Source organism: Miniopterus schreibersii (assembly GCF_964146895.1).
Source record: "Miniopterus schreibersii genome assembly, chromosome: 19".
Classification (NCBI taxonomy): Eukaryota; Metazoa; Chordata; class Mammalia; order Chiroptera; family Miniopteridae; genus Miniopterus; species Miniopterus schreibersii.
Window position 1 is genome coordinate 22,025,769 of NC_138119.1, and position 17,810 is coordinate 22,043,578.

Genomic DNA, 17,810 nt, shown 5'->3' on the forward strand with positions numbered 1-17,810 from the left:
CTTCTTGCCTGAAATGCCCTTTCTTCGGAACTTAAACGTGAATCTTCCTTGTTCCCTCGTTTCTCTGAATTCTTCAATCCACCTTCTCAGGAAGGACGTCTCTGTCCCTCCTGTAGTCTTGTTCACCTTTCTTTTTTTTTTTTAAAGTCTAAGAAGTTAAAAAAAACCACCCTGAGCTTTATTAAAACTAAGTAAATGTAATATATTAATGTATACAGATAGCACATGGTGCCGATTATACTTGCAGATATTATAGTACTCTCACAGCTCACAAGTTACACCTTTGCCATAGCCTTGGCTCAAACTTGAACTAGTGCCGAATCCAGCTGTGCTAGAGTGCTGATCTTAGCACGCTCAGACGTGGATACTTGTTCTTGATAGTCGTGCTTTGTAAGCCCACGATTCACCATGACTATATTCTTAGCAACGTGTTGCATAACAAGAAGGGATTCTTCAGTGTATGACAGGTAATGCTGAAGAAATGGTGTCCATTCACCATTATTGAGAATTTTCAGTGCTAAACAAAAAGCTCCTGCTGCAATCTGAGAAGGAGGAAAGTGTACCATATTGTAGATTAACATAGTTCCGTCAGGTATTTGGCCAAAGTATGTTGCTCCACATCAACCTCTCCAATTTTAGGTGCTCTCTGAAGAAAATGTAGGGGTAGAGGGCAACCCAGTCCTATTATGATTGGTTCAGGAAGGAACTTGATACATATTTATTCAAGAAATGAATAAATGAATGTTTCCTTATGCATTTTTCAACATTTCTTCTGAATTGTGTATCTAGAGGTGGTGTTTCTGGAACATAGAATGTGTATATTTTCAATTGGACAAAGTATTTTCAAGTTGCTCTTGTAGGAATTTGCACTTCCATCAGCCTAAGACCTCTCACTTCCATATAACTGGTAGCCAACACTTGGTATTGTCAGATTTAGAATTTTTCCCCAATCTGATGGATGCTTTAATTTACATTTCTCTGATTACTAGGGAGGTTGAGTGCATTTTTTAAACCAGTTTTTCTATAGGTTGTTTGTCTTTCCCTTATTTATAAAAGTAATTTATATTGTCTGAATATTAACCCTTTGTTTGATATATATGTTGCAATTATCTTCTCCCAGGCTGTGACTTTCCTTTAAAATTGTCAATAGGATATTTTTATCAAACAGAATTACTAAATTTGGAGTGTTCAAATTTCTTAGGCTTTTCCTTTATAATTTGTGCTTTTGATGTTACATTTAAGTAATCCTTCCTTCCCCTGTGATTATAAAGGTGTTCACCTATAATTTCTTCTAATGGTTATAAAGTTTAAATTTTGTTCCAGGTTTAGATCTTTAATTCATCTGGAGTTTAATTTATAGCGGTGGTTCTCAAACTATAGTATGGGAAATCCCAAGACTCTTTCAGGAAGTTTGCAAGGTCAAAATGATTTTTGTAATACCACTGAGACATCATTTTTTTTTTTTTTAACTTTCATTCTCTCATGAGTAGTAGAATTTTCCAGAGGCTACATGACATGTGATGATGTCATCATTGATTGGGTACCTTAGAAACAGCAGAAATTTATTGCTCACAGTTCTGAAGGCCGTGGGATCTCTGGTAAGAACACTAATCTCATTCATGAGGGCTCCACCCTCATGACCTAATCACCTCAAAGGCCCAACCTACTAATGCCATCACCCTTAGGAGTTAGGATTTCTACATAAGAATTTGGGGGAACACAAACATTCACACCATAAGGTATGGTAAATATCAATAGCTGTACCCACATAAACAATAGCTGTGGGATCTTCAATTTTTTTTAAGAGTATAAAGGAATTCTGAGACTGAAAATTTTGAGACCTGCTGGAATAAAGTATGAAATAGGGATCCAATCTCATTTTTTCAGTACAGAAAGTCAGGAGCCTCCAGATTCACTAGGTTTGTAGCTTCCTCCATCATATGACAAGGTTCCGTATTCACGTGCTCTGTTTTATATCACAACACTGCACTACCTAATTACTAGTCTCTAACAGCTATTTCAGATGTCATCAAGTCCTCCTCTTGTTTTTAAGTCAGAATGGGGATCTAGTTTCTTAATAACTGTCAAGGAAGTAGATTCTGATAGACAGGTGTCTAACAGCTATTACCACCACCAGGCTGGGCGCTTCTTTGCTCACCCATCTCTTCTTTTTCTTCTTCCAGGCTTCATGGTTTCCTTTTTTCTTATTTTCTTTCCCTATTCTTGCTCCCTTCTCCATTCAGTTTCCCTGCCTGTCTTTTTCTTTCTCACCTATAATAGAAAAAAAAAAAAAATGTTGAGGTTCCTGACCGGTTACATTCCAGAGAAATGAAGAAATGCAGGTTATATAACTGGGAGCGGTCAGGGGTGTGGCCTAAAGTTGAGAATATAAAGGTAGGAAGACAAAACGGTTAGGCGTAGGTTTCATTTTAGATTTTTATTACTTAAAATGATTCTCCTGTAAATCCCATCCAGTGCATTCCGTCTTTCTCAGGCTGTGGCGGTTCCCAGTAGATCCAAAATTACCAAAGAGTGTCAGTATCAACATATTCAAAGATCACGCTCATCGGTTTTTGTTTGTCCAGAAGTACCTGATGTTGCATTAGAGTGAGCCTTAGGAGATGCCTGCGGGACTGTCTCTATACATCTCGTTTTTCGATCACCAGGATGTGAAAAGCTCTTATAGTTATCTTTACCCGATCTCCTTTTCAATGTCCAGTGTTACTTTCAGGCTCTTGTGATGTGGCAGACAGTTCAGGCGATCTTTAAAAACAATGACAGACTCCTAACGACAGCAATAACAACAAGAAATCTATTTTACTTTTTGGTTGGTGGGAGATATTGAAAAACATAAAAATAAAAAAGCCACCCATAAATAATTTGCCTCACAGAAATAACTGCTATTAATAATTTATTGTATTTCTGACCATTTCCTATGCAATTCCATTTCATAGTTACACTGTAAGTATAGTTTGTATCTTTCGGGCATGTGGTAGTCTAGATCACTATTAGTCATGGTTTCCCATCACTTTTTCGGCCAGTTGAACTGTATATATTCCCTTTCCTGCCGGGAAGTAGAATTTAAAAAGTAAACTTTGCAAAGTCTCCTTTTGAAGCAGACACTTAAGTGGATTATCTGATTGCATGTCTGCTCTTGACCTCAGGGTGGGATGGCCCAGAGACCTCTGCCACAGACTCATCCTCTATAATTGCCCCATTTACTTGATTCTCCTCTAAACTTTAAATCCTGAGAGCAAGACTGTACACACATTTCTACCCCAGCACCAGCCTATGACCCTTTACGTAAAAATTCTCAGTATATTTTTGAAGATTGAATGAAAGAAAGGAAAAGTAAATACTAAAATTCTAGAGGATCCATAACTCATCAGGCCACCTCGTCAGTATCAGGATACATCTGGATGAAACTTCCCAGAAGTAAAATATAGTTTAGATTTGTCTTGAAAGAGTACAGAAAGATAGGAATTGATCATCAGTGGAACATCCCCTACAGACCCTAAATTCCGGGCTCTACCTAAGATCCCTACTGTGCTTTAATGCTTAAATTTGGCTGTCCCACAAATACTTATAGAAAATTAATTTTGACCTCTTTTTACATTTAATAATCTTTGTAACATCTAGACCACTGCTGCCTACATTTTGGAAATGGTGGCTTCCAATATTTGGCATGCTTATAGGCTTGGTCCCACAACAGGGACTTTGTTAAAGAACTAAAACCACACATGTCCTATTGGTCAAAGGATCGGATCACTTAGGGGACAATAATGAAAAGCTTACAGCTAATGATTGGGGGGGAGAGAGAGAGCCAGAGGGCGAGAGAGCCAGAGGGCGAGAGAGTCAGACAACCATTCCAGGGCTGCCAGTTCGGAAGAGGACAGGGGACAGCACAGGCAGCTGGTTTTCTCCTGACGAGTCTCCCGTCGTCTTCAGCTTTGACAGATCTTGGATCTCATCTGGTTCAAACATAAAATTGCTAACGAACTGAGACGTCCCCTGTAAGTACATGAAAACTGTTTTCTCTCTGGGCAACTTACGCTTGGTCAGGATACAACTGGTCATATGGTTTTGAGGCAGTGCGCTGTGTACTGCTATCTCCACAAATGCAATTCTACAACATTTTGTGTGCGTTTGTTTGCTTTTAGAAAAAACAAACTTAATTCATATTAATTACAGTGTGAAGTTGAGTGTGTGAAGCTCTGATTCACCCTATATGCATAAAAAGAGCAGCACCACCTGTTGAGTGCCTACAAGTGCCTGGCACTGCTCGGTATATTACATACATTACCTAACTGAACTTGGAGACATAATTTAAATATCTCATTGACTTTGAAATTGCATATGGCCCCTTCCTTAAGAAACTTATATGCTATTTATTTAGCCCTACCCATTACAGGAGAAAAACAGTGATGCCAGAATTTACTAACACTGATCACTGAGCTTTCCATTCTATACTCTGATCCAATTTTCTTTCTGATTTTTCAATCTAACTTTTCTATCCTATTTTCCCATTAGCTGATAGCCTCTTCTCTCTCTCTTGTCATTCTCCCCAGCAGTATGTCTTTCTTTTGCCACATAATAAAAGGGTTAACTGCTTCCCCCATTCCAAAATTAGAAAAGATAAAAGTTAAATCAAAATGATTTGGACACTGAAGACATTTTTCTACATTGAAGTATGTAACTTTGCTGTGAGATCATTGGTGAGTTATAGGTGATTCTACAAATATGATCTTTACTCATTGCCAAAGTAAATTTCATTTAATTAAAACTTCCAACTTGCCCAGCCAGTGTTGCTCATGGTTGAGCATCGCCCTATGAACCAAGAGGTCATGGTTAGATGCCTGGTCAGGGTACATGCTGGGTTTCGGGCTTGATCCCCGGTAGGGGGTGTGCAGGAGGCAGCCAATCAATGATTCTCATAATTGATGTTTCTCTCTCTCCCTCTCCCTTCCTTTCTCTGAAATCAACTATAACAAAACAAAACAAACAAAAACACCCTTTCAACTTGTTAAATAGCAGATTTCACTTCCCCAGATGGGTTGAAGGTCCAATAAAATTATTTTCTTATTGCTTAGGGATTACTTCTACATTCTATATTAAGATGGCTAAGAATTTAAAGCATTTATATGAAAGTTATGATCCAAATTTCTATTTGTTTTTCCCCCCTAAGATTAATTGAATCCATAAACATTTATTGAATATCCCTTGTGCCAGGCACCCTACTAGGGGAGTGACAATACACTGGAGAGCATTGTCAGGCACGGTGTTTGCCCCTACAGAGCTTATGACCAACTGGAGGCAAAAGACATTGAACAAACAATTACAAATATGAAAACTGCCGTGAAGAGAGCAGGGTGCTATAGGATGTGTGATAGGTGTAGCTAACCTAGCTTGATGTGGGGGGGGAGTGGGGGGGGAGAGAAGATTCTTTCCGAAGAAGCTAAAGTTTAGCCCTGAAGCTTAAGAAAGGGAAAGAGTGGACTAGGGAGAAGCTGTCTAGATAAGAGAACAGTTTGTGTAAAGGCTCTGAGTAGAAAAGAACACTGCCTATTCAAGGACCTCAGAGAAAGTCACTGTGGCTAGAGTGGTGATTCCAAGAAATGTTGGAGAAGAGGCAGGCAGGACTGGATCACATAAGTCATGTGATCAGCAACTGTATTCTAATGGCAATGGAAAGCCAATGGAAAATTTAAGCCAGAAAATAAAAAACTTAAAAGCTTAATATGGCTAAAATTTAAAATATAAGAAAACATTAATTTACTATTTAATTTGTTCTGGAATGTACTCTGATATTCAGTAATCCAATTATATTAAGAATATATATGGCAAAACTATCTAGATATTTGATATGTAGAATTTTTCTGAGAACTGAAAAGACCCTAGGGTAGTTAAGCAAAGCAGAACAGTACCTGGGTACATATCTTTAGTATGTCTATGTTTCCTTGCCTTTCATCGACACTATGTTTAACTTGAATTGCAAATGGAGGTGATAAAATAATAAGGGCAGGGAAAGGAGAAAGGTATGCATGTGTGTATGTGTGTGTGTGCGCGTACATGTGGTTTCTCGTGGTTTTGGAGAAGAGCAGATCTATGACAATGAATGTCAGTATCACATTCTCTGTGCTCAAAAATAGTTGTCTATCCCATAAAAATTAGGAAAGGAAACACCACTGCATAATACAACAGATGTCGACATGAAATATATTAATTTTTGACTAAGGACCCCAAGATGGCTTTGGTAGCATTGGAATAATAAAGAGATCCATGAACACTAAGGCCCTTGGATAATATAGAGTATTAGAGACTAAGGTTTTAATTTTCTTCTTAAATATTCTTCAGTCTTCCCTATGAGCATTTCTTCTTGTCTTCACATTAAATTAGCAGATAAGATTTTAAGGTGTGGTTCTTTCCCAGAGGTATTTTCTTATGGGGAGTTGGGGGAAATTCTTGAAGACTAATACAGTTTCCCTCAGCAAATAATAGAATCATAGGAGAGAGAAAGAGCTCTGAATACTATTCTCCAACCTCACTGCTGCCCGAACCAGAAGTTTCTTCTCTTGGATCATGGACTGCAATGCTTCCTAACTGATCTTCAGGCTCAGCGACTCCCTCTTAGGAGTGAATGAAAAAATATACACCTAGCAAACTGTTTGAGAAAGGCTGCTGACCCTTGGTCTAAGCAATCATGAGCTACAGGAGACATGAGTTTAAATGTCAGTTTTTATCTGACTCATTTTTCAAAGAAAGAATGAATCACTCATTGATTGACTCATGCAGCTCCATGGCCTAAGGTGTGGTCTCGCAAAGAGCACAGGCCAGCTTCGTGCACATGGTGTACTTGAGTACTGCAACTAATCAATCATTCTTCTCAAAATAGAAACACGTTTATTAAGTACCTAATTGTATACATGACTTGAAAACATTCAGAATATGTAGGCTAAATATCAAAATAAATTAGCGCTTGTTAAGGTTTCATGGAACAGGTGAGATGTCTATTATTATAAAAAGGGAGGAGGCTAGCTATGTATTAATTGCCAGGTTACCAAAGCTCAGGGGAAATTTGGTAGGAATGTTAAGAGTAGCTTCTCAGTACTTGGTGACTGGTTGAAAACTGGTCACTCTGTTTACTTGGGCATAAAGGTGGTTAGAGTAGGCTGTTGTGGGGGTTTTTTTGTGTGTGATAAAAGGTGTTGTAAGCTTCAGTCCTCTAGAATCTGATGCTCAATGTCCTGATGTTGTATTCTTTTCCGTAATCAGAGTCATGGATAAAGAAACCTACCTTCTAGCACTGAATAAGAATAGATTTGGGTGTATGGCCAGACCTATGAGTATTATAGACAAAGGTTAAAGTATTATTTAAAAAAATAATTTTATGCTTTAGTAGTTCTAAATTATTCATTTTTGCTTGATATAAAAGAGCAAGGGGGGGAAAAGAAAATTAGCATTTATTAAGTGCCAGTGTAGTATGTCAGGCACTCATATACTCAGTCATGTATATCATCATTAAAGTTCATGGGAAGCCTGTAATAGTTAATGTTTCCATTTGGGTCAAGGAAGAACCTGAAGTTCGGAGACTGAGGTGGGCAGAGTTGGAATGTTCACTCAGGTGGCTAGCTTATGACCTTTCCATAAAATCACTTAGGTACAAACTGAAAAACTTGAAATCAGGTAGGATTAAATGAAATAAGACAGCTTCTCCTCTTTAATTTCTTTTGGTTTAGATATAATCTATATATGCAGGGGGAAAAAGTAAATAAAATTTATTGCAGAAAGATGCTCATATTCTACAAATCTGTTGATGGGGAGGGGCAATAGGAAGAGATGAGATTGGAAAGTGTACATTAAGCAATATGTAAATTCTGGGTCCTAATTTTTCTGAGTCCTATTGATTTTTAAAGGTTATTTGCAAGATGGGCGTCAATGTCTTATGACCTGTAAAGTGTAAATGTTGCTATTCTGACTAGATTTTTCTAAAATGTATTTTTATTGATTTCAGAGAGAGGAAGGGAGAGGGGGAGAGAGAGACAGAAACATCAATGATGAGACAGAGTCATTGATCGGCTGCCTCCTACATGCCCCTGCTCGGGACTGAGCCCCTAACCCAGGCATATGCCCTGACTGGGAATAGAACGGGGATCTCCTGGATCATAGGTCAATGCTCAACCACTGAGCCACGTTGGCCCAGCTATTCTGTCTAGTTTTTAAGGACGTTGTAAAGCTACTGAAGAATCTTTTAAAAAGTATTAGGAAAGTTGCTATAAAATGCAAAGATTGTTTATATTTCTGACCCTCATCTGTGTATCTAAATAACTTTGTTCTTACCTTAATTACCACACCTATCATATTGCATCCTAATAACTTCTCTACTCTCTGGTATCTTGACGAGCAGATGGGTTCCTCTGAGACAGGGACCATGTCTCTTTTATTGCAGTATCCATAGTAACCTAGACATAGTGCCTGAAATATAACACATACTCATTAAAATTTATTCAATAAACAACCCAACAAAAGGATTCATCTTTTTTATCCTAATATCCCTATTTCCAAAATAAGAAGATAGTAATATCTTCCTAGATTGCTTATCAGGAGTGTCATAATACATGCTCAGACTGGAGAGAGGGGCCACAGACATAAAAGGAGTCATTATGATTACTAAGGGGGGGAGGGGGTAATTATTTTACATAACAAAAGTTTCATTCTGGTTAAGATCTTTAAAAAAAAAAAATCTAACCAATAAGTTTCAGGAGAAAAATGTGGGGTGTAGGGTAATATGCAGCCCGTATCTCCATCCTTGGGCTCTCAGGGCGGAAGGACCGGAGATGTGAACAATCTCTCGCTAGGTGGCGCCCCTTCCCCCGCGGGGCATTGTACAGCTGCATCACCGGCGCGCCGCAGGGAGGGCGCGGCTCAGCTTGTTTCGTTCATCACAATCTGTGTTTGCGATTTCTTTTAAAGGGGCCTGTACTTTCATTTCCTCCAAACTTACACATGATGTTCAAGATAGACATTGATCGGTCCAGTCTTTTAATAGGTGCGGTCCCAGGGAAGGATCTCGACGGCGCGTCTTCACCTGGCGTGGAAGGCGGCGGGAATCGGGGGCCCAGACCCCGCCAAACATCAGCCCGTTAAAAATCCTCATTTTCAGTGAGGACTACATTTCTGGAGGATTTTACACCATCACACATCCCAAAGTACTTTGGGAGAGCTGCTTAAAGGACTCCGCCGTTCGAATCGAAAATATTTATAAAATGTCACATTGCTTCAAACCATTCGGATGGCTTCTCCAGCTGCATCTCTCACACACACGGCTATGGACCCCATTACTTAGTCCTGCTTTTAGCCCCCAAACTGACACAAATACACAGACATTCAAAAAGATTTGCTCTAAGGAGAATTTTTTTCCTAGGCGCCTTTCATCGGAAATTCGCGCCAGTATCTAGGTTTTGGGTGTGTGTGTGTTTTTAATCCTATTTTACCCAACCTTTTCCTCTCAAACCCAAACGACACGGAATGACAAGTTCTAAAACATGGCAGACCCATCGGAGAATGAAGGCCGTTTGCAAACACCGGGCGGAGCGCGGTCTGCTTCTGATAAGCCGGCGGGACCTCGCCGGGGGTGCTCCGGGGAGGGCCGGCGACTGGCCCGTCCCGCCGCCCCCCGGCTCTAACGGACCCGCTCGCTAGCCTTCGGGACGCCCCCTCTCACTTGGGCCTCTGCTCGGCGGCGGTGCTCCCGGGCGGCCGCAGGGCAACTCCTGGGAGGCCAGGTCGCCGAGGGTGGCGTGGGGTGGGGTTCGGGGGATTCCTAAAAGGGGGTCGACCCGCTGGGAAAAGCGGGATGTCCCTTCGGAAGGAGCGCGATCGCGGCTGTCGGGTGCCGTTCTCCTCCCTCGGGGACCCCGTCCCGGCGGGATCCCGCCCCCCGGAGCCCGAGGCTGCGGTGGGGAAACCCCTCGGCCGCCCGGCAGCCCCGCGCCGCCGCCTCGCCCTCCCGGCTCCCGCCCGCCGCCCGCCGCCTTCGGGCCCAGCGTCTGCTTCACAGGCCCGGCCCCCTCCGCGCCCGGCAAGGGGAGGAAACTATGGAGGTGGTTCCCGCACGCGGGCGGGCGGAAAAGCCCACGGTGAATGCCTCGGGGTCTCCCCCAACGCCGCGGGTGGGGACAGGGAGGAGGAAATGAACCTCACCGCCCGGGAGAACCACCCGGATTCCCAACCTGGGGGACGCCTTTAGATGTAGGGAAGCCAAGGGGAAACCCCGGGCACCTTCCCGGGTAGCTATTCGCCGAGGGCGGGTCACCCGGCCGGCACACATTGGTTACTATGACAATACTACAGCCTCCAGTTACCATGGCAGCTGCTTATCCAATCCCATTGGTTTCCTTTCTCTTCCTCCCTGGGCTCCACCCGATCGCCTCCAACAGTCTCCCCGCGTGCGGGGGGAGGGGCCAAAGAAAAGAAGAGGGGGGGTCCAAAGCGTCACTCGAGGGGGCGAGGGAAGACCGGAGCCCAGAGACTGGCGGGCGGAACGATAGGAGAAAGGGGCGCCGTTTCCGGCAGGGAAGCGTGGAGCATTGGAAAAGGGAAGAGAGAAGTCGGGTGGAGTTGAAACACGGGGGAAGACTTTGAGTGTAACTCCCGGGAGAGTCGGGCTCGATGTTCCCGGTGAGGCTGGGGTTGCCGCCTTGCGCGGGCGAGAGCGGGCGACGGGCCGGAAGCCGCCAGGCGCCTCCAGTGGGCTACTCGGCATCCGCCCAGCTGCCGCCCAGGTAGCTGATCCCAAGGGGGAGCAGTACAGAGTCGGAAAGCACCGGAGGGGCCGGCGCCTCTGAAGTCTCGCGAGAGGGATCCCTACTTCCTTCCTCTGCTTCTCCCTCCTCTTTCCCCCGCCCCTTCCCCTTCCCTCCCCCTCCCTCCTCCCGGGTCGGAGTGTCCCTGCGCCCCACGGGCCGGAGCAGCAGCGAGAGCAGCTTTCCCCGGTCCCTCCCCTTCGCCTCGCTCACCCCCACCCCCCCGCCGAGCGAGGAGGAGCCGGAGGAGAGGAAGATGGCGGCGGCCGCCAGCACCCGCGGTGCCGCGGGGCCGCTCCGAGGAGCCTGAGAAACCCACAGAGGCTTCGCGGGGAGACGCGGCGGCGGAGGATGAGCCTGCAGAGCGCGCAGTACCTCCGGTGAGCGCCGAGCGGCCCGGCGCGGAGGGGGAGCGGGCCGCGGGCTGGGGCATGGGGCAACAGACGCCGAGGTGGTATATCCGGGGTGGCGGGGGAGTTGCTGTGTCCTCTCCTTCCGCGGCCGGGCGGCGGGGGCTGCGCGGGGACCGGCGGCGGGGCGCGGAGCGGCCACACTCCGGGGAGCCTAGCGCCCTGCGGGCCGGGCCGAGGTCCCGCGGAGCCGGCTCGTCTCGGTGCGGGAAGGAGGTTAGGGAAGCGTGAGAACGTGCGCGCGCGCGGGGGTCGCGGGGCGCCGGGGCGGGCGCCGGGGCGGCGCGGCGACCCCGAGCGCAGGTGGGTGTGGAGGGGCCGGAGCCCCGCGGCGGGGGAAGCGTGGTGTGGGCTGGGACCGGCTGGGGCGATGCGCGGTCGGAAGGCCGGGCGGACACGGGCGCACCTGGGGGCTGGGGGAGGGGGCGCCGCCGGACGCGAGCGTGTGCTCCCCGCTCGGGCCGGGGGTGCCGAGGGAGGGCGGCATCTGCGGGTGGCTGGCGGGGCGCGGGCGTGGAGGGGCCGCGGACGAGGAAGTGAGGGCGGAGGGAAGTACAATGCACGGGCCGGGCTCCCGCGGAGAAGCCGGGCTGGAGCCGTGTGGCCGGGAGCTGCCTTCCGCCGAGAGCGCGAGAGCAACTTGCCCGCGGAGGGGGAATGACGCACGGGCGCGGCGGGCGAGGCGACGCGGCGGCGGCGGGGAGAGGCGGCGCGGGCTCCGCTTTCGGGACGCGAGAGAGGCGGGCGCGGTGGACGCGGGTGCGCGGCCGGGCGGGAGCGTGTTGAAGGGAAGGAGCTGGGCAGCCGGGAGGGTTCCGCGGGAGCTGCGTGAAGAACTTGGAGGTGGAGGCAGGCGGGCCAAAGCCTCGGTGGCCGAGAGAAAGGCTGCTGGCACCCGGGGGGAAGTGGGGAGCTGCTGCTGTTTCAAAGGGGAAGGCGGGCTTTAAAATGGGTCCTTTTGTCTTTGGGAGCAGAACCGAGAGAGGCAGGCTCGTTACCGCAGGGTGGTTTCGTACCTTGCGGAGGAGGAAATTGGACGGGGTGGGAGTCTGAAGTGAGCAGAAGAGTCAGTTGAGCTGTTTAGTGAAGTGAAAGTACTGGTGGGTTGAATGCCAGCGTGTTCACAGGCACAGGGGTCCGCACGACGTGTGTGCCCCACGACTTAGAGGGTAGTTGGAAGGATGTCTGTGTATCAAGGTCCTTTTTTTCTCCCCTGGTATCTGTTTATTTTTTAATATGGCAGATAAACTTAATAAATACGCCTGTGGCAAAGATCCGTGGTAGATGCTGTAGAGGGGCTGGTATGGAAACAGATCGTCAGGATCGTCCTTAATTGTAAGGAATTCGCAGTTTAGTATACCCGAGGCAAGTAAATAAGTAACAGCACAGAGTGAAAATGGTAAGTATCATAAAAGACGCCAAGGGTTATAAAAGTCCAAAGGCAGGAGATTACCTGAGCAGTTGGGAGGAATCAGGAAAAACGTCCTTTGCTCATTTACTCATTCATAGACTCTTATGATTCATCAGTCATTTTGTTGATCACCTATATAGGAGGCATTGTACTAGCTGCTGTGAATAGAAAAGTAAGGACTCCACCCTCCTCTTACAGAGTTTACGGTTTGTTAGGCTTTAAGGAGAAAATGGCATTTAAAATGGTCCTGAAGGATAAACAGTATTGGGTAGTTTATCCAGTATCATCATTTATCCAGTATTGTTTATCCATTATTAAAGGTGTGGATTAAGAAGAGTGGAACCCAAATGAAGGAGACTGAGCAGAGATATGTAGATAGGGAGGTGGGGGGGGGGGCGGGTATTCAGTCCATTTACAGAAGAACATAGGGTAATGCAGCTGGAAAAACATATAGTTTTATAAGTTATTAAGTTTTACCCCTTCCTTTTACAGATGAGGAAATATAGTCCAAAGAAGTAAAAGTTGTTGAGGATCATATAGCTGGTATGTGGAAGATTTGTAACTCAGATGTAGGTCTTTTAAGTCCAAATCAGCTGTACCGTGCAACATGTCTGGGTTCATCATTCTTTCCACAAATACGTATTGAGAGCTAGGCACTGAGGATATTGTGGTGAGCAAAATGAACAGATGAAGAGATTTATCAGGTGGTGACAATACTAGGAAGAAAAATAAAGCAAGAGAGGGTGACCAGGTAAAACCTACTTGATAAGGTGCCCATATTTGAGAGGGTCTTGAATATCATCTGTAGTTTATAGTTAAAATGGATGGACAGTAGAGAATCTGAGATTATTTGTTTAGAAGGAAATTCACATGTTTATAGCTATGTATTAGGAAGATGAACCCGTGCAGTGTAATGGGCAGTTAAGGCCGGAAATGAGGTGGTGGCAGTGGGACTAGAAGAGTATGATAAAAAGCATATTGGAGAGTGGTGGGAATATTAATGGGAAGATCAGTTGGCTTTGAGAGGCTTCTGTGTTAATACAGCTTATATTTTGTAAGTGAACATGGTCTGGAAGACTTATCCTTAGTATGTGGAATCAATGGTAGACAGCTGGAGAAGAACTTAGTTTTTAGAAGAAGGGAGAAAATAAGAATGAACGCAGTGTTTGAATGACCTTTATTTTCCAGCCAGAGTTGAACAGGTAAAATGGAACTGGCATAAGACCTGGAGTCCCTTAGAGATTCCTGGGAGCCAATCTTTTCTCAGTCTTGCACATCTGTTCTAAGTAAATAAAGCAAGCCTTAGAGCTAATAGTCTGGGGCAAGCCTTTCCAATAAGAAAGGCTTACACCAGCCCAAATCTCCCCTCTCCCTTTTAAGGTAATCATTCTATTTAAAATCTGGTGTGGGGAGACTAGAGAATGTCTTCAGGAAAGCATTATATCACTTTCCTTTCTTTGATGAAAAAGGAACTGTTGGTTTTAATAGACAACTCAGGATGCTGGGTATTGCTGAATAAGTGTAGTTGAAGGTATAGCAGTTATTCTTTGTGACCTTGACTTTAGGAGAAGTTTTCTTGCCTACCTTTGTCAGTGTAAGACCATGACTGGGCAGTTTTTAAACTGCATAGCTACAGATCTTCCCTCGTGTAGATGAAAATTCATTTTGCCTTAGCTGAATTAATTTGTTAAAGTAAGTGAGCTCAGGTGTCTGGCATTGAAATGGTGGAGTGGTGGCAAACAAGGAGCAAGGTGGTAGTTTCAAAAGTAAGAAATGAGATGAGGAAAGAAGCATCAGTAAGACAAAAAAAAGGAATTCAACATCAAGTGGGCATAATTAGTCTTGAGTTGTAGAAATAGAGCAGAGTTGAAAGATAGGAAAACCTATTTTCCTTATAGGCAAGAAAAGATGATGAAACTTCTTACTGTTAGAAGGGAAATGTCATTTTTAAGAAGAATAGACTGACAAGACTCCTATCCAAATGAGTAAGTTGAGAGTACTTTCTTATACTTTATAAAAATAAGAAATGGTCTTAAATATGGGGGTTTTAGACTGACATTGGAAATTTATTACCCAGTTTGAAAAAATATCAGTATTTTCTCTTTTGATTTGTGACAAAATGGAAAGATTTTTAAAGTCTGACACCTGTTGAGTAAAAGAAAAGGGTGTATTGAATATAGTTCATATGGTAAGGGTGGAAGAAGGGTGAGGATAGGCCACAGATGAGATAGTAGGTGAGTATAAATAATATCATGCTTTAATAGAATAGCATTTGAAAGAATAGAAATATGGAAGTTAACATGTCAGAGTTGGAAAAGCAGGGGTGGGGGAGGTACTGATGTACCAGACAGGGAAGACATCATCGAAGTTGTTTTGGAAGGTGAGAAAGTAGAATAATCATAGCCACAGGGAATACCAGTCACACAGGGCAAATCCTGTTATAAAAGGTGGCACAGGTGCTACTGAGTGACATCTGTTGCCCTTGGGGGAGCCAAGTGTGCATACTCTGTACTCCCTCCAACTTTCTTCCTCTCCTTCACTGTGCTCCTCTATTTTGTCTTTTAATTTCTTTCTCTGCCTTAGGTTTTTCAGTGAGATCTACTTGAAGTTGATCCCTAGTGTTAGCCCCCTTTACAGAAAAGGTTTACAAATTATGTTTTGTTAGTTGTTTGTTTTTGTTTTTTGCATGATACCTTTTAGTGAAAAGGCTGCATTACAGTTTATTGTCAGAAACTGTTACCAGAGCTAGAAATAATATAACAGCAACAAGGTTGATGTTTGAATACTAATTATAATATTCAGTATGTTGTAAGATAAAATGTATCCCTGTAAATCTTGGAACAGGGAGATGAAGGGAGGGAATGAGGCTGCATAAAATAGCAAGCAGAACCTTAACCTAGCCTGGGGAGAGGAACAGGGATGTTAATGGGAACATTTGGGAGGAATACATCCACTAAATAGGATGGGCACTGAGTTCTGCCTGTTAATGCTGGCCTGGGTATTAACCATCTCTGGAAACCAAGAAATCCTACAGCACATACTGATACTGATTCACGTGGTCAAGAAGTCTTACCCCTGACCTATTCACCACCACTCCTACCATGTATGGGATTTAAAAATAGCTTTGGACTCAGAAAATCAGCCCAATATTGCTGATTTACCAAACATGGTAAAACTGTTTGGGGGGGGGGGGGGAGAATGACACTCTTTTGAGGCTTATAAGTCTGTTTTTTGTTAAAATGGAGCTAATGGCATTTTACCTGCTTGAATATTGACTAAATTATTTTGGCAGTTAATTTCTGCTTCCCTTGTGGTTTCAGTTGGATTCAAAATGTATACTTCCTGTCCTAGTGTATATTTCACTGCTATCTAACAGCTATTATGTTCTACCTTCGTGGTAGAGAAGCAGTTGCTGAGTTTTTGTTTTAAGATCTATAGTAAGCTCTAGACACAGTAGTGTTTCAAGTTTTTCATGAGGCATTTTTGCAATGGAGGGAGGTTGAGACTTTAAAAGGGCTAGTTTGTTTTATAGTGAAGAAATATTGTTTGCAGCCTCCAACCACAGCTCTAAACCTGGCTGGCCTTTCTTTTATTTTTTTTATTGGTTGCATGAATCAGTACCTGAAAGTTTAGGTGGGTTAGTTGAACTGATTGCTCATGTTTAGAGAATAAATTATTAAGCAGATGTTTTTCAGATAATAGATTGTTCATCTGAATGTGGGTATTTTGGCAAATGGTCATCAGACCATTTAAGGTTTGTAATCAAGCTGTATTTTAATTCAGTCGTTCAGTTGTTGTGGATAGACCTATCAGTGGTCGAGGAGATTGTAACTAAGAAGGGTTAATCAGCAGTTACAGGAAAACACAGGGATGGAGTTTTGGCAAACGTGTCACATGGTAAGTGAGAACTTGTAACCAACTCCTTTCTTGTTAGCATGTAAGTGGAGCTGCGTAGGAAGGTTGTTTTCACTGAACCTCCCTTATACCCATTTTTTAACTCATTGGGAAGAGTAGGTGACTACAGTTGTTTAAGAAAACTTTAGGAGTCTCAGGTAGACCAGGTAGCAATTTTGTTCCAAGTCTTTTTTCTTCCCTTTTGCTTGATTGAGAACAAGGTTTCTTCACCTTGACTAACAACGACATTGTGGGCCATTTGCTTTGGTGTGGGGAACAGTCCTGTGCGTCGTGTGATTTTTAGCAGCATCCCTGGCGTCTCCCACTAGATGCCAGTGTCATTCTCCTCTATTTGTGACAACCCAAAATGTTCCTACACATTGCCAAATGTTCCCTGTGGGCAGATTCACTCCCGCTGAGAACCCCTGATTTGGAAAACATATAGGAAGATAGGATGCACACCGTAGATGTATTTTTTTATTTTTTCCTCCTATAAGCCACAGGTTACTTCTTAGGCTTCTCTTGCCAATTTTCTCTGAGGTAGTAATAGGCTAATGACCATGTGTAGACTTTAGCCATAAAAACTTGTATATGTTTACATGGATTTTTTAATCTGTGTTTTAATTTACGGGAAATTATTGAATACTTACTGTGTGCGAAGCACAATTACAGGGACTTCACCTGTGGGAAACTCAGAGATTTAAGTCACTAATAGCGGATGAACTGGTAAGTGCTATGCTAGAGAAACAGAAGTACTGTGTAAATGTAGGGAAGAGGATTCCGGCAGAGGTGGGGCGGAAGGTATCTTGGAGGAGGTGAGATCTGTGTTTTGAAAGAGGGATCAGACTTTTAAAAGTAGATATTAGGCAAATTGATATTTTAGGCAAGAGGAACATCTCATGGCTTCTTTATTCTAAATATATTTCTAAAAATTTCATTTGCTCCCACTTACTACATTCTGGCCAGACCTAAGTTTTCCTTAGATGAGGTGGGTTGTGGACTAGGAAGTAGAGATGCAGGAGTGGGAGCTCTGAAGCCTTGATGGCTGGGGTGTGAGGTGTTGAAAGGGGAAGGCGGTTTGATTAGAGTCCTGCAGAAGCCCTTCACCTGTGCTTTTGGTTACATACCATTTCGCCTGAACCTTATTTCAATTGTGCTGTCTCTCTCTTTTAGTCTTTAACTTTTCCCTTTTCTAGTCTTCTCTTTTGAGGTCTTATTTCAGTTTTCTCTTAAAAATCCTTTCCTGTCCCTGTTTCCCTTTGAGCTCTGCCTTTCCTTACCTTTCTTTTATGG

General features: G+C 44.1%; 1 protein-coding gene and 1 long non-coding RNA gene across 9 annotated transcripts in view; one reads left to right on the top strand and one right to left on the bottom strand.

The window, feature by feature from the left end:
• Positions 1–2,414: 2,414 nt before the first annotated feature.
• On the bottom strand, positions 2,415–10,450 carry LOC308548753. Of its 2 annotated transcripts, XR_013997661.1 has the most exons (4): positions 10,362–10,449; positions 8,338–8,472; positions 3,796–4,011; positions 2,415–2,785 (listed from the first exon to the last, which is right to left on the bottom strand). It is a non-coding gene; the product is annotated as an uncharacterized lncRNA (long non-coding RNA). The 2 variants fall into 2 exon arrangements; XR_013997662.1 differs by lacking the exon at positions 3,796–4,011 and having other exon boundaries at positions 2,420–2,785; positions 10,362–10,450.
• Positions 10,451–10,630: 180 nt separating this feature from the next.
• Positions 10,631–17,810, top strand: part of SMG7 (SMG7 nonsense mediated mRNA decay factor) — a 55,595-nt gene continuing 48,415 nt past the window's right edge. For 4 of the 7 annotated variants that reach the window (XM_081120496.1, XM_081120501.1, XM_081120503.1 and 1 more), the window contains exon 1: positions 10,963–11,182. In XM_081120496.1, coding sequence (XP_080976622.1) covers positions 11,154–11,182 — 29 coding nt within the window. In that variant the 5' untranslated portion in view covers positions 10,963–11,153. Of the gene's footprint in view, positions 11,183–17,810 lie in introns of all 7 variants that reach the window. The other 3 variants (XM_081120500.1, XM_081120498.1, XM_081120493.1) reach the window with 3 other exon arrangements.